The 15,073-nt window shown below is 38.0% G+C and overlaps 2 protein-coding genes across 2 annotated transcripts in view; one reads left to right on the top strand and one right to left on the bottom strand.

The window, feature by feature from the left end:
• The window catches only part of fbxw8 (F-box and WD repeat domain containing 8), a 27,021-nt gene extending 22,143 nt beyond the window's left edge, over positions 1 to 4,878 (top strand). Inside the window, exons 9-11 of the mRNA XM_034225202.1 lie at positions 1,571 to 1,744; positions 2,639 to 2,755; positions 4,362 to 4,878. Of these exons, the coding sequence (XP_034081093.1) occupies positions 1,571 to 1,744; positions 2,639 to 2,755; positions 4,362 to 4,527 (457 nt within the window). The 3' untranslated portion in view covers positions 4,528 to 4,878. The remainder of the gene's footprint in view (positions 1 to 1,570; positions 1,745 to 2,638; positions 2,756 to 4,361) is intronic.
• Positions 4,879 to 15,073, bottom strand: tesca (tescalcin a). Its single transcript, XM_034225204.1, has 8 exons — positions 14,909 to 15,073; positions 13,559 to 13,628; positions 12,996 to 13,076; positions 11,546 to 11,685; positions 7,973 to 8,034; positions 5,856 to 5,963; positions 5,712 to 5,759; positions 4,879 to 5,623 (listed from the first exon to the last, which is right to left on the bottom strand). Exons 1-8 carry the CDS (start codon positions 14,967 to 14,969, stop codon positions 5,531 to 5,533), a joined length of 663 nt encoding a protein of 220 aa, XP_034081095.1. The 5' UTR covers positions 14,970 to 15,073; the 3' UTR covers positions 4,879 to 5,530.

Genomic DNA, 15,073 nt, shown 5'->3' with positions numbered 1-15,073 from the left:
AAAGTTAAATATAGTAATTTTGTCTGATAAAAATGTCTTGTTCATCATTTGATGGTACTTAACTTCATCCTCTGTGTCACTTCTGATTGACTTGAAATGATCGGGAAACAACTTAGTCGGCAGAATAGAAAACTGTACCAAAGCCTGTCAAAGCACTTAATGTGCACTACGACTGCCAAATCGTGTTAGAATATGGAAGTTATGCATTCGTCCGGAATACCAACAAGACCACCTAGGGTGACAAACCACAGGGCTGTGTCAAACTTAGTCCTCAGTGAATAATGATGAATGTGTCGTCCAGTGGTGGGAAACTAACTGGAGATATCTGAGCCTCTCAGCACTCCTCTGATTAGACACAGCTCCTCCTGATTAATGAAGAGGAGTCTGGGCACCGACAACTCACTCCAACATCAGAGTTATGGTTCCCTGCTGGCTGCCAGTAACGCTCAGCCCTCATTGTTTAAACGTGTGCTTCCATCACGTAATGCCACTGAACAGGAACAACGAACTGCAGACAACAGGACCGCAGTGCCCATTTAGACATTTAACGCTGATTCTTGAAAACATTTGTGGAAGCGGAAATTAAATCTGTTAGAGTCCCCAAAGTGAATTTGATTATGGTAATGAAGACCTGGAAGAAGCTCGAGCTGGATGGAGTCATGTCCTGGACGCTCTCAGCTGCAATAAAGCCACAATGACAACAGATGGAGCCGGAGCTCCCATGGGCTTCTGATGCCTGTGAAACCCAGCAAGCTAAATGATCAACCTATTTAAAATAATGAATAGTAATAATACAAATACTTTTACTTTAATAATAATCATGATTTAATAAAAGAGGATATAACGCCTTTCTCAAAGCAGAACTTACAATATCTGAATATTGATTTGAGTAAATAAATGGCACATGCAATCAGAAAAATACAGAGAAAATGAAGACGAATGTAATAAGTAAGGAATTAATTCATTAAACAAATATATGGTAATGCTAAGAGTTGGGTGGAGTAACATCAATTTCATGTTTTCTGTCTACACTTTATGTTACTCTTTTTTATTATGAGTGTATTGTTTTATGCCATATCCAGTGAACGAAGTAAATCCTTTCTGGAGACAGACAGCAGGAGATGACATACTGTGATATTTGGTTTAAGGAGCTACAGCTTGTATTGCCGCTTCGGTTTGTATTTGTCTTTGCTCTCTTGGATGAATGTTGAAAAGTTCAACAAGAATAGTGTCCTTTTGTCTGTAAATGAATGCTTTCTTTGACACACTGCACTCGTTCTCTTCTGCGGTCTTGGAGCTTTCCCACTGTGCATGAAATGAGATACAAAATAACAACGCTTGGAAATGGAAATGACTGATACCATTGTACTCACTTCACTTGTATCCCTTTTTATCCGTTTCATCATTTCTCATTGTTTGAGAAATTCCTAAATAAAAGGGCGGCCATTTTAGACTGGTGTTTCATTACTTGATTAACTTTAAAGCATCACAAATAATCTTTCTCAATTGGCATAGCTCACCGCAATGACATGGCAAAAATAAGCATTTGTTATTTTTCACTGTGTTTCAGGGTGAGGGTGTTTGACCTGCGATCCAGCTCCTCTGTGGCGTCCCTGTACGGCCACCACCTGGGTGTCACCTCCGTTCAAATTGACGACTGGAAGATCGTGAGCGGCGGAGGCGAGGGATTGGTGTGTGTGTGGGAGATGAGGATGGGATCCAAGCTGTGGGAGATGCACAACAGGTGGGATAATCTTTCCTCTGAGCCACAGGGAGGGGAACTCGGCTACAGTGATAACATACACATGTGAAGTTAAACAGTCTTCAAAGGTGTCACATGTCTTTTTCCAACCAAGCTTTTCTGTTTGTTTCTTACACATCACAGTTATGGTGTGTGCCTTTTGAGATTAGAGGTACCCATTTAACTGAGTCATTGTTCCGGTTTGTTTTCTTTACGTTAATGTTGTTCTTTACTGCAAGTGCCACAAATAATAAGAATTGCAAATTATCCCTAATATTTAAAGAGGCCCAATTATGCTTTTTAGGTTTTTCCCTTCCCTGTAGTGTGTTATTTATGTCTTGGTGCATGTAAATGGTCTATAAAGGCTAAAATCCCAACGTTCTCTCCAGAGGGAGCTTCTCTCCCACACACTCCCCTGAAACGCCTCCATTGGATTTCATTGTTTACTTCCGTAACATAGTGAAATAACTACATAACATTACAGCTTCCATTGGCCAGCGCTACAACACATTGTACAGTACATGCTAGCTAAGGGGCGGGACATCTCTAAGCAGTTGACCAATCAATACAGAGCCAACCAATCAGAGCAGACTGGGCTCTGGTTTACACAGGCAGTATGAGAAAAGACCTTTTTGAACATTAAAGTATGTAAACATGTCCCATTAGAGGTACAAAATGCTAAAATGAACCTGAACATTAGCATCATAGGGCCTCTTTAAGATGCATGTAGGCTTTTATTTTGAAACCAAATATAGTACCACATCTACGTGGCACGTATCTGGGGAAAATGGAAGAGTATGCTGCGTTTTGTAGGGGATACAATACAAATGTGTACAAAAATTAAAATAATGCTAAACATTATTTTGCTGAAGGTGTTGTTCTCTGTCTTTGCTGCAGGCATCCTGTCAGGCATGTTAACTTCAACAGCAGCACCCTGGTAACCGCCAACATCCCCGATGACAAGTCGCCGAGGGGAGCCTGCATCACAGACGATGACCTTACAGCTCACCGCAGGTCACTGAGCCCCCTCCCACTCTTCTTCTTCCTCTTTTAAGGATCTCTTCTCGACATCCACCTCCCATTCCCCACAATACTCTTACAGAGTCTCTAAGTCATACAAAATCAGTAAACCGACCGATTCTGTTTTTTAAAAGCAAATTCAACCTTGGCAATACGCTTTTTGGCTTTGCTGCAGAGAGAAGATTGATATCCATGTCACTTTATTCTCCAAAATATTGAGCTATGCCTTTTTAAAAGGCAAAATATAGTGTGTATTTACAAAACAATTATTACTGCTCCGAATAATTACAAATGGGATAGTGTTAAAAAAGGCTCTTTAATACTTGTTTTTGTAAGGGAAACTTCTGTGTAGCAATGCAGTGGGAGTCACCGACTCAGGAAAGAGACACGGGAAGAGCAGGAGCTTTGATGTCAAACACTGATGGTTTATTTGGAGCTTCGGCCAGAGGATTCACATCACAAGTCCAAGAGCCAGAGGTTCTGACTTCACGGTAGAGTTGCCACGTCAAATCTGGAGAACTCTACCCCAGACCCGTGTATTTAGCTATTTCAGAGAGAATCATCAACATGCTGCATAACAAGATAGAATCATAACACCTCTATCAGCTGACGCCAACATGCAGGAACATAGAATCATAACACCTCTATCAGCTGACGCCAACATGCAGGAACATAGAATGATAACACCTCTATCAGCTGACGCCAACAGGCAGGAACAGGGAGACAGAACACTGAGAGCACAGCAGCCAAGGTTACGAGGTGCCTGTGCTCAGTCAGGACAGTTTGAACTGATAAACTGGGTCAAAGTTATGGGCCTTGGAAAATATTTCCCCAACAGTTTTTATTTTATGCTTTCGCAAAATGTAATTGGGAACTCATCCCTCAGACAACCTGCTGCTCTCAGCTGCATGTTTTATTAATGCCCACAGAGGAGCATGGAGTGATTTAAAAGGTGAACAAAACACACAAAAGCTTTTAACCAATTGGGATGTGGCCCATTAAATGACCATACCTCCACATGTCTGTCTTTCTTCTAGGTGTTTGAGGAATAGGTAACATGGGGTTATGACTACAATTATAGCTGAATATACCCCTTCTCAGAATAGTCTTAGTTTAGATCATGGCGAGAATATGTTGAGATGATTTCCTATTTGTGCCTCACATTTAGCCAACGTGTCTTAGTCTATTTAAAAATATCTGGCATTAACTTTCTTGTAATTTTGATTTTTTGATTTCTCTTTTTGTATTCAAACCTCCTATTTTTCTTTTTATTGTAAAATAAAATAATTTGTGTTCAATAGAAACATAAAATACAATATATAAACTGGAGATTTCTTCACCCCCAATTGTACATTTATTAAGAATTCCTCTGCTCCTTAGTGATTTATAATATTGTCCCAATATTTTGGTTTTTCTTAATTGTAAGTACTTTAAAGAGTTTGTTGGGAAAGAAAACATATTCTACTCAATTCTAACTTGTATGGCATACAAGTTACCTGCACAACCTCTAATGTCCTTCTCAAACATCCACTTTTAACAACTTTGGAAGAACAAAATGAATATCTCTGTTGTTGAACATATTCATGTGTTTATCCTTCAGACACAGAGGAGTCATCTGCCATTACGACTTCTCGGAGGACGCGCTGTCCCAGGATCACATCCTGCCCATCTGCAGGTCCGACTACATCGAGTCCTCCGGGTACAACTACAACATCGGGCTGACTGTGCCCTACGACAGGCTGCCGGGCGCCCACCCCTCCCTCTGACAGCAGCTTATCAAACTGCAGCAGGACTGACTGACAGACTTTATAAATCTTTGATCAGTTTGATTCTCCAAACTGTATTCTTTTTTATTTTATTACATTTTAATCGTCATAGTGGAATCAAGCTTCTTGGAAAAGTACCATGTAATGTACACTGTCTGTTTTGTTGGTATTTTTATTCACAATGTGGATTGCAAACACTGTACAATACGTTTTTTAAGTGATATTTAGATCTCTGTATTTGATCAGTGCTGCTGGGCAACATCAGAGGAACACAATGTCCTAATTTTACCTGATTTTCTAAATAAGATTCCTATACATTTGTACAAGTTTCTCTTAAAAGAATCACATGCATTTTGGTTTCTTACATTTATTTTGTTCATTAATACATTTCAGTTCATTAAAACAGTTGTATTGAATCATCTCAGGGAAAGTGTTAAATATCCTTCTAGCTGTCAAACATGGAGGTTTTTTAAGGCAGAGATCAGTGTTTGGTTACACGGTCTGAGAGGAATAGAAAAAGGTGACCTGTTCTGGAGCTGTGGAGGAATGCTGTGCAGTCCCACTCTTTGGATGAGAGCCATAACAGACGACCCATTGATGCCAGAGCAAGACTATCTAACATGTGAACTTCTTCACTAAAGTACACAGAATCCTTCACATTACATGCTGGTTATATTAGGCAGAGGTTGTTTGATAGTATAACAACCTGACAACATTAACACATCTTTTTTAAATATATGACACTTCCAAAGATCACAGAGCGTTCAAACAGAAATAACCTAAAAAGGCTTAAAAGTTAAAGATAAATGTATTTCGACTTGATTATTTTAACCATGTTGTCAGTCTTTATTAATCATATAAAAATGTACTAGTAGTATGTTTTTTGGTTTATAACTACATCCCTCCATTTGAAAATAATCAAGTTTTTTGGTTCATTCGATTTAAGGACTTGAGAGGCCCTGCTAAAAACAGCAGCAATATAACTTTCTTTACAAGAACAACTTCAAGACTGGGATTTCCCACAACGCATTGTTGATGTGTCCACATCCAAAAAGCGAATGTGCATCCTGGACTCCATTTCAAGCCCTTTTAAAATCTGTGGGGAGATAACAAAATGATGTCAAGTAAGTGACAAAAACGGACTTTTTTATATTAGGTGGACCATACGTTTAAAAGATGCAAACCTCTTCAAAATGCTCAAATGTTATTCCTTCATAGAACTCCTCTGGGCCCTAAAATCATGAAGAGGAAATAATGTGTTATTTTGCTGCAGATAAATATGGCTGTATGATGAATTGTTACAGTTTAGTTGTGGTCAGTTCCCTCACCATGTTGGGCACATTTATGCTTGCCACTTCCAACATGGCAGCGTCTGCTATGGCCTTGGCCGTTTCCTGCCCGATTTCTCCACTCTTCGACATTAGCTCCTCTACTACCTTGAAGGAGAAAGAAAACGTTGTTAGTCTTTAAACCTCATGAAGAAACATCAGGGGTTGACACTTCCAAATGTCAGTTTTTGTCATACTATATAACTATATATAACAAATCCCAAAATATTATATTATGACAGTCTTTTCCACATACTGCACTTTGACTTTTCTTGGCATTTTATTTCTGATGTTTTTTTACATACTAAACTATGATTTTACACTGATATTATCTTCATACTACTCTGACATTTCTTTCCTGGAATCACTATACTGTGATGTTTTTCTGAAATGTTTTACATACTATTCTTTGTCTTTTTTTTAGGCATGCTATGCTATCACTTTTTTCAACATACTATACTTTGACTTCTTTCTGATATATGTTATGAATTAGTTTTTTGACATACTAAACAACATTTTACTGAGATGTTCGTAATACTCCACGATCACTTTTTTATTTATTCAACACACAACATACTTTACTATACATTTTTGACATTCTATACTATGACCTTTTCTTTCCAACATACTATACTATGACCTTTTCTTTCCAACATACTATACTATGACATTTTCGATCATATTTTCGACATAGCATTCTATGACATTATTTTCCACATAGTATACTATTACTTTTTTCCCGGCATGCTAAACTATTACTTTTTTTCGACATACTTTGATGTTTTAACTGATGTACCTGATGCAAACCATACTTTACAACATATTAAACCAGTGTTTCTCAAAGTGGGGGGCAGAGGCATGACAGGGAGGGGGGAGGGGGGGGGGGGGGGGAGGGGGGGGGGGAGGGGGCGCGAGAGACCAGGAGGAAAAATGTTTTTGAAAAAAAAAGAAAAATCATAATTTGAAAAATTATTGATTCGAAAATAATATGATACAGTTCAGTACAAGTACGTCAATATTAAAAAAAAGTCTTCCCGGGGGAGCATGCCCCCGGACCCCCCTATGTGAGGTCCACTCCCCACTTATAAAAATACCACTTTACTGCTTACACATATATGCCGTGAGCTGATTATCAAGCCTTCATTGTAACGGTTGCTGGTACACTGTGTATGCGCGTGTGGGGATTGTTGCAGTTGAGAATTCCACTGTAGCGACCGGTACATTAATGGGAAACCCTAAATGTTTGAGCACCCCCAAAAGAAATCTCTGGCGCCGCCTCTGAGCCTGCAACCCCGTTTTGAAGAAACGTGCAGTGAAAAGCAGGCTCCTTGCAGCCACTAATGCTGCGATAAGACACACTTTTTTGCCAAATATCAGCATTTTCTTTCTTTTTATTTTTTTGCGCAGATTGCAAAGTGGCAAAGTATTATAAGTTATTGTTCTAGCAAAGTGATTGCACAATTGTATTATGTTTTGTTTTTTTGAGCACACAGACTTATGGAGCATTGTTTTATTATCACTGTTCTAGCAAAGGGATTTATTTATTTTTTTGAAAGGAATGCTCACTTTCATATTGATGTATTTTAATAAATGTTAACTTGGCCCATTACATGACTATTTGTGTTGGGGGGGCCCGACTTTTTTTTTTTCTCCAAAGGGGGTGCCTGACAGAAAAAGTTTGAGAACCACTGTATTAAACTATGACCTTTTTTTTTGGCATGTTATACTGACTTTTTTTCTTACTAAACTTTTGCTTTTTCTGACATACTATACTTTGGCTTCTTTCCGATATAGTATACTATGAATTTTCATTTTGACATACTAAAAAATAAACATTTTATTTAATTCATTTTTCATATTTTCAACCCATAACATACTACTATGACTTTGTTCTGATATTTTTGACATACTATACTTATATCTTTTCATCAATTTACTATAGTATGACATTTCATCTGAACATATTAATGTTTGTCCAATACGCCATTGCAACTTTCATTGAAAAATATATAGAAATATGTAAAAGTGTGTGTAATAGAGTAAGAAGACACACAAACGTGCCAGCTTCTGTGTGAGGGATACTGTACGCGAAAAAGTAATTTTACTTTTTTTTTTACCTTCCTGTACTCCGCCAAAGTGATGGTGCCATCGTTGTCGGAGTCATGCATGTTGAACAGAACTGCGAAGAAAGAAGGGGAAACTTTAGAGGTTAGTCTGATTACTGAGAAAACATTTCTGTCATCAAGTTAAAGAAGCAAGGATCTTACAAATTAAATCAGAGGAAGCTGTGATTCGAGGAATGTTGAAGATGCAGTGATGAGAGTATGCAGGTCCCCTTCAGGACGCATCATAACAACCACTGCTAAATGTCAAAGACTCACACTTAGGCTAAAAATGCCATTTAAAATGTGACTACTTTCATTTACAGTGACATTTACAAGATCCAGGCCCATGGTGATAATTCATGATTAACAGTCCTGTGGCACTAACTGCCAACTTGTTTCATCGAGCAATGAGTATTTTGTCTGTGATACCTAAGTTATTTCTGAACAGTTGACAGAATGTTAGTTTTTATGTAATTTTGCTCCTCATTCCATTTCACAATGTCCTTTCAAAGGTATATCAGTTAACACTGTGACTCCAGGGAAAGATTTGTTTATGCATGTCCCAAAGGAAAACAAACATCAATCGAACATGATCGGCAAAATAATAATACAGATAAACATTTCTTTATGAAGCCAAGAAGGATAGGCTATGTTCAGTGTTCAGATACAGGAGACACTGTCTGTTAATAGTCTGTTAATTATCTCCTCTATCAAAACCCTTGCGATGTTGAATTTTAAAACTATGCTTTTTTGTTCTTAAAAATCTCCTTGGCAGCTAGACCCCCTTATATAAATAACACAGGAATACAAGTAAACTAGAGTTTTTTTTATTTTCCCCCGCACTGCTCTCCTGTTATTATCTTAAATCTGCATGTATTCTACAGGAAGCTGTACATCCCTTGTTTTTTTTTCCTGGCACTTAGTTTCTTGAGCAGCAAAAGCAACACAGATTGAGCTGTTGACAAGGAAATACTAAAGTACACAGTGGCAGTGTAAGTCAAACGAGAATGCAATTCCTGAAGAAATTGCTGGTGGGAAAAGCTGACGCTAAACTGCTATGCTGAAATGTAATGTGTAAGAAGAAAGTGAAGAATTTAGATTGAAATGATACATGAACACTGGGGGCTTGAATGTGTGATGAGAGAAGAAAAGAAAGTAAAAAGGCTTGGAAAAGCAGCAGAATATTTTAACTGCAAACTTTTGAACTAACTTGATGTTAAATGATCTGTTTCCATGCCAACGGCATTTGATGACACCCCATAATACGCTTAGATGCGTTGATGGCTGCATCGTTACCAAACCTGTGAAGTTTTGGGCCGTTTGGAGCATTTTCACTGAAGTTATGAGAAAACCGTGTTTCATGGGCGAGTATTGTGTTGCCATGGCAACGGCATTTGAAGAAATCTCAAAACTGTCCCGTAGATGTCTTCACGGCTGGACTGTTAGCACACATGTGAAGTTTGAGCACTTTTTGAACATTTTCATAGGAGTTCATGTATAGCGACATCGTCTTTTATGGCAAGGGATGCGTTTCCATGGAAACGGCATATGATGACACCCCATAATTAATTTTTTTTTATCTTTCAAGCTACGAGATGTTCTCCTACGTTTGTCATGAAAAATTATGTCTCAGGAATGTAGGGTTTGGGAATTATGGCAGGTTTAAAAGAAAATATGAAGGCAAAATTAAATCTGTCCTCCACTCTAGCTGTGACATCACGCACTCTAAAATCTGAAGAAGGCCTGTTTACCAAGGTCTGAATAATGTTTAATATCTCTAAAAGTAAGAATCTGATTTAGAAGTTGTGTTACACGAATAATATCAGAAAGATGTGTAACATTTTAAAGTTGGAATGAGGTTTCTGAGTGAAAGTATGAAGGAGCAGTTAGCAGTTGAAGAAGGAGCAGTTAGCAGTTGAAGTTCCATGAAGATTGTTGAAGTCTGAAGAGTTTCTCCATTGACTTCCATGTTAAAAATGTGATTAATTATGGGATGTATCTCTGGAATTATGAAAGTTATGAATGATAAAAGTAATAGCCATCGATTCCCGACCGAGCTGAACGTTTTGAAGTTGGAACGGAGTTTCTGCGATATTCAATGTGGGAGAAGAAGAGGTGCAAAATAACCCGGTGGAATAATAAATAATTGCGTGCGTAGCATAACAGATAATGCTGGGTCAGCATTCCCACTAAATAAGTGTTCATATCTTTCACTTAGGTAAAAGTTTCAATACTACAAGTCGTATTTAAGTACATTTACTTGAGTACCACCTAATGTTTTAGAGTCTTGTCTACTTCAATCAAATAGTAACAACATTGAATTGAGCTTTGAATTGTCTTGGTTGCTGGCCAAACCAGTGCAGTGACAACAAGTTTCAGTGATCCAAAACATAAATGGCAAATTGCATTTTTGTGACAGTCTATTAGAACCAGACAGTAAAGGACTGTATTACAACTGAAATGTAATGTCATGAAAATAAAAAAATAAAGCAAAACCAGAATCCAATCCACCTACAGATCATTTGAACTCGGAGAGAATGCCTTAGCTACAATAAGAGACACACCCCAGGTTGGAAGAATTTGTTGTCTAGCAGTTATTGCATGGCCAGATTTACCTGCTTTGACGCCCCAAGGCATGAATTGGCACTAAACCCCATAATCTGTGCCTCCTGCCACCTACACATAGCACCTTCAACTCTGCACCTTATAAGGATCTAGTGGCCTCAGTGTACTCACTCTCTTTCAGTATTTGGTTATGTAAAGTAGTCCCAACTGCATGACAAATGTGCAACTTAACACAGAGTGAGTCGAACCCAAAGCCTTTTATAGGGCAGCAGAGGACATACCCAAATTATATTTTACAATAGCAAAGCCAAGTCAGACGCTTTATTTAATTTGAGTAAACAAATGAGTTTAGGTCTGTTTACAATATCAGCTCAGCATCTACTGCAATGAGTCTAAAGGGACACAGAGCCTTCTACACAGCAAAAGCCTCATTTACATTATAGGTAGATGTTCTTTAATACTGTTTTTAAATTAAGTATATTCACAAATGCAATTTTGTTTAAGTTTCACAAACCAACTGGACAAAGATATTCCTAGTTTTTAATCAAGACTCGCTAGTACAGGTGATTCCCATCTGCCTATGTTTGACCCTAACGTAATTCTTGGAAATGAAGGAACAAATCCAACTAGGTAGGTTAGAGGGAAGAGTATACACCAAAAACGTGAATGACTTCATCCTAAAATGCCTGGGATAGACGATGAAAACAAACTGATTATGATCTAATGGTATAATTATATCTGTGGGTCTGACTTAGAGGCTATAAATGCTCTATTTGTGACAGTGGTTGTGAAGCTATGCATCACAACACTCCTTGTGACATGTTGGTGGTTATTAAAATATAATACACACCATTGATTTGGTGTCTATACTGAGCGGTGCTCTTTCCTGGTGTTTTGGAATAGAATCAAAAGCCAAAGGGAGACACTTGAGAGTCCTATACTATTAGCTGGGCATCTTAACCAACAAGTATATCTGGTTGTATCCAAAGCAATTATGAAAAATAAAGTGCAGTATCTCACAGCGAAGCTTCTCTTTTCTCATAGCTTCCTTCTCCTCATCCGTCGTTCTCAAGTTCGGAGGGCGGAAATGGGACATGACCATGAGGAATTGCTCGAAGCCAATCTGATCGCAAGAGCCCACTTCATCCTGATGCTGGTTCCTGGGTCACAGATACAAAATAATTCAAAGTTTAGGTCTTCTAAGTTCAAATTCAACAGACATTGTTTTTGAAAGCCTTCCCGAACATCACTATTTGGTCAATTTGCTAAATTGTAAATCGCCAATTGTATGCCCTACAATTTTAGTCTTGACTTTTGCCTGGTGAAAGATATTTCTGTAACATTTTGATCATTGAATTCTACTGGTTCATTTGCGCTCATAAAATAATCTAATATCTGAACCAGTGCATTTTTTGTGTGCCCATTGTGCACATGATAATTGATCAGCTGTGAACAAAAGTCACATGGACTCAGAGAAAGCTTGTTTATTGGCCAGTCCATATTGTGGTCTGCCCTTTAGGCTTCCCAAAGAATGAAGAACTATTTCAAAATGTCAACAACTGTCTCTTATAAAACCCATCAGTTAAATATTGTTTACTTGTATGAATAACATATTTTGTTTGCACCACATTTCTCTAAAAGGAATCCCACATCTAAATTAGAGGAACTTAATACTGCTCTTGAATGGAATTGCTTTCATTTGACTAAACAAACCGAAGTAAAGCACTCAAGAGTTTATTGCAGGCTAAACATTTCAGGGGATAAATGCCTCTTACAACTCTCAATTTAAAACTATTCACCCGTCAGTTAGCTTATCAATTAGCCTGTAGCTTGCATTGAAATACTTTAAACTAATGCAAATCAAAAAAAATTATAGTAAGGGTAACCCACTACAGCTACAATACATTATTTAGCAGCATGAGAAACAGATAACTTAGGCTTTTAAAGAAATAAAACCGTTTACGCTGAGATAAAGAGCTCCAGTCTTTATGCTAACATCAGCAGGAAGACTGAAACGGTAGCTAAGGTAGCGGTAGCTTCCTACAGACATACAGTATGTGAGATTGGGATAAATCTTCTTTTGTAACTCTGCAAGAAAAAAAACAAGTCTATTTTCCAGTGTCAAATGATTCCCTTAAATTAGGATTGAATAGATAGTATTGGAATCATAATTGAATACATCAAAAGCATAAGAGAATTATTTAACAGCTTGTGTTTACCGAGCTGTCGACAGGGAGACACCTTGATCATTTTTTGACAGAACATTTAAATTCTAACAAAGTAGGATGGGAAATGGGTCATGGTGTGTAGACTTTCAAAACTATTATTATATTGTACGAAGACTTTTGGATTTCACAGGTTTTGGTTTTCAAAGTGAATATGTTCATAATACTATCTCTATAGTACTAGTATCAAATACAATAGCCATTAGACATATGGTGAACTGGCAGGGTGGGGTGATTGTTCTTACCTTTTATCGAAGAATGCTCCAATAATTTGCTTCCTGATTGGGTTGTTGGCGAGGGCCGGTATGCTGTCCAAGTTTGCTCTACTGCAGGGCGACAAGAGAAATGATCATAAAACAGATACTACCACAGGCTGAATGTTATTTATAGGAAGTAATATGAACAGTAAGTTCACCTGGAGGTCAACTGTATAGACATGTTCAATCTTTGTTCCCTGATTCTTTTTAAGGAAGGGAACTTGTCATCAGTCAATGCCATTACGCCAATGTGGCATGTGTATGTGTATTTGTTTAGACATCAGAGAGTGTGTGTGTACAGTTTGCGTCAGCTCTGTGTGACTTGTGTATCAACATATTGTATTTGAGTAATGTGTCTGTGTTTGCACTAGTTCAGCCTTTGTGTCACCGTATGTTGCTTGCTAGTTGTGTGCAAATGAACCACCATGCAGGTCATTTTCATGACTAAAACGTGTCTTTTAAAAACACAAGCAGCTGACCAACAGAGCTCTGCAACAGGTGTTTAAAAGGTTGTACAGGTTTCTAAAAACAATTGTTAATAACTGTTTTACCTTATTGTCTCTTCATTTCCGCTCAGCTGCTGGAATCTTTGGTAAAGGTTTTTGATCTGCTCGAATGAAACTATAAAGAAGCAAATAACAACAACATAAAAGTACTGTATGTCCAGTACACCCATAATTACTCCACACGCATAAACAAGCACTCCTTCAATTGTTTTCTAGGGACACTTTAATTGATAGTATAAGATCATTCTTTTTGAAAAGTTGTTTGGCTTACTTTTAAAACAATGTATTGGATTATGAATTAACAATTAAACGTACTTTATATAAATGATCAATAGCAGCTCTACTATCAGTTTAATGACAACACCCTTTGTTTTACTGGGATTGTCTTTTCATGGATTCTTCGAATTATTAACTCTCTGTGTGGACTGGTGACCAAAGGTTTACACTTACATACACTTTACATAATCTGACCCAGCCTGGTCCCATATCGAGATGTGTTTGGAATTTCTAATTGTTGCACTAAATACTTCTGTTTCATTTGTCCCTATTTCACCTTTCCCAGAGGGTGCTAAGTGTTTACATTAGCAACTGTGGCCGCTGAGTGTGTGGTGTAGAATATACAGACACAGTGTCATGTAGAAACAAGTTGGTTGGCTACAGTGGGCGGTGTCTTTATCACATGTGAAGAATGAACACTTGCACACAATTGGCTACAAAGCAAAACAACAACAACACAGGTTGCTGTCAGTGCTTTACCAACAAGTATCGGCTTGTAAGCGAAATACACAATTTCATTAGTGTCAAGAACTAATTCCAGAGAGAAATGGGGTCAAAGACTCACCTTGAGGATATGAAAGCAATACAAAAGTTCAAAGTCTCACCCGCATCAATACAGTTGGGCCCAGTCTGGTGTAAACCTTATCACTGCTACTCAAACTCTGCATAGCACTGCATGCAAACGTTTCACATCAAGATCCTGCCCTTCCTTAAAATAGATCTTTAAACACTTCTGCTGTGTCGGTCTGCATGTTGTTTCTTTATTTAAGCTGTAACATCCCATAATGAGAGGAAGAGTAAGGTAGTTTATTACAACACAGCTCACCTCACAAATATCACCATACATTAATGCAGAAACGAAAATAGTAAAACCCTTATTGTAATTCTAAAAAATATCGATAAAGCACTGAATTTCATTCATTTTATGAATATGAGATAATTCTGGTAAACCGTTCAATAATCAGGTTTCAATTGATCCAGTATTGAATTATTTCCTGGATAATCCACATGGTTGTGTGCCATTAAACGTAACGATGTCGCACCAACAACGCCTCTCACTGAAACAACAATTACAGACTTTCCAATACAAAAGTTCCAAGAGGGTTTTCCTTTACTTACACCCAGTTTTGTCAGCCAGGTCCTGGTACTGGTGCTCAGCGCGCGTCTGCGAAGCTCCCATCGCTGCTTCTGTTCCCACCGTGCGTCAAGGCGCGTTTCAATGTGGTTCTATATCCTTCCAACTGGCTCAAACTTCCTGGGCTTCCGCAGCTTTGACACACTGCT

The sequence above is a fragment of the Gymnodraco acuticeps genome, unplaced genomic scaffold, assembly GCF_902827175.1.
Source record: "Gymnodraco acuticeps unplaced genomic scaffold, fGymAcu1.1, whole genome shotgun sequence".
NCBI classification, from domain to species: Eukaryota; Metazoa; Chordata; class Actinopteri; order Perciformes; family Bathydraconidae; genus Gymnodraco; species Gymnodraco acuticeps.
Note: the sequence above shows the minus strand (reverse complement) of the source record. Positions and strands in the feature narration are given on the sequence as shown.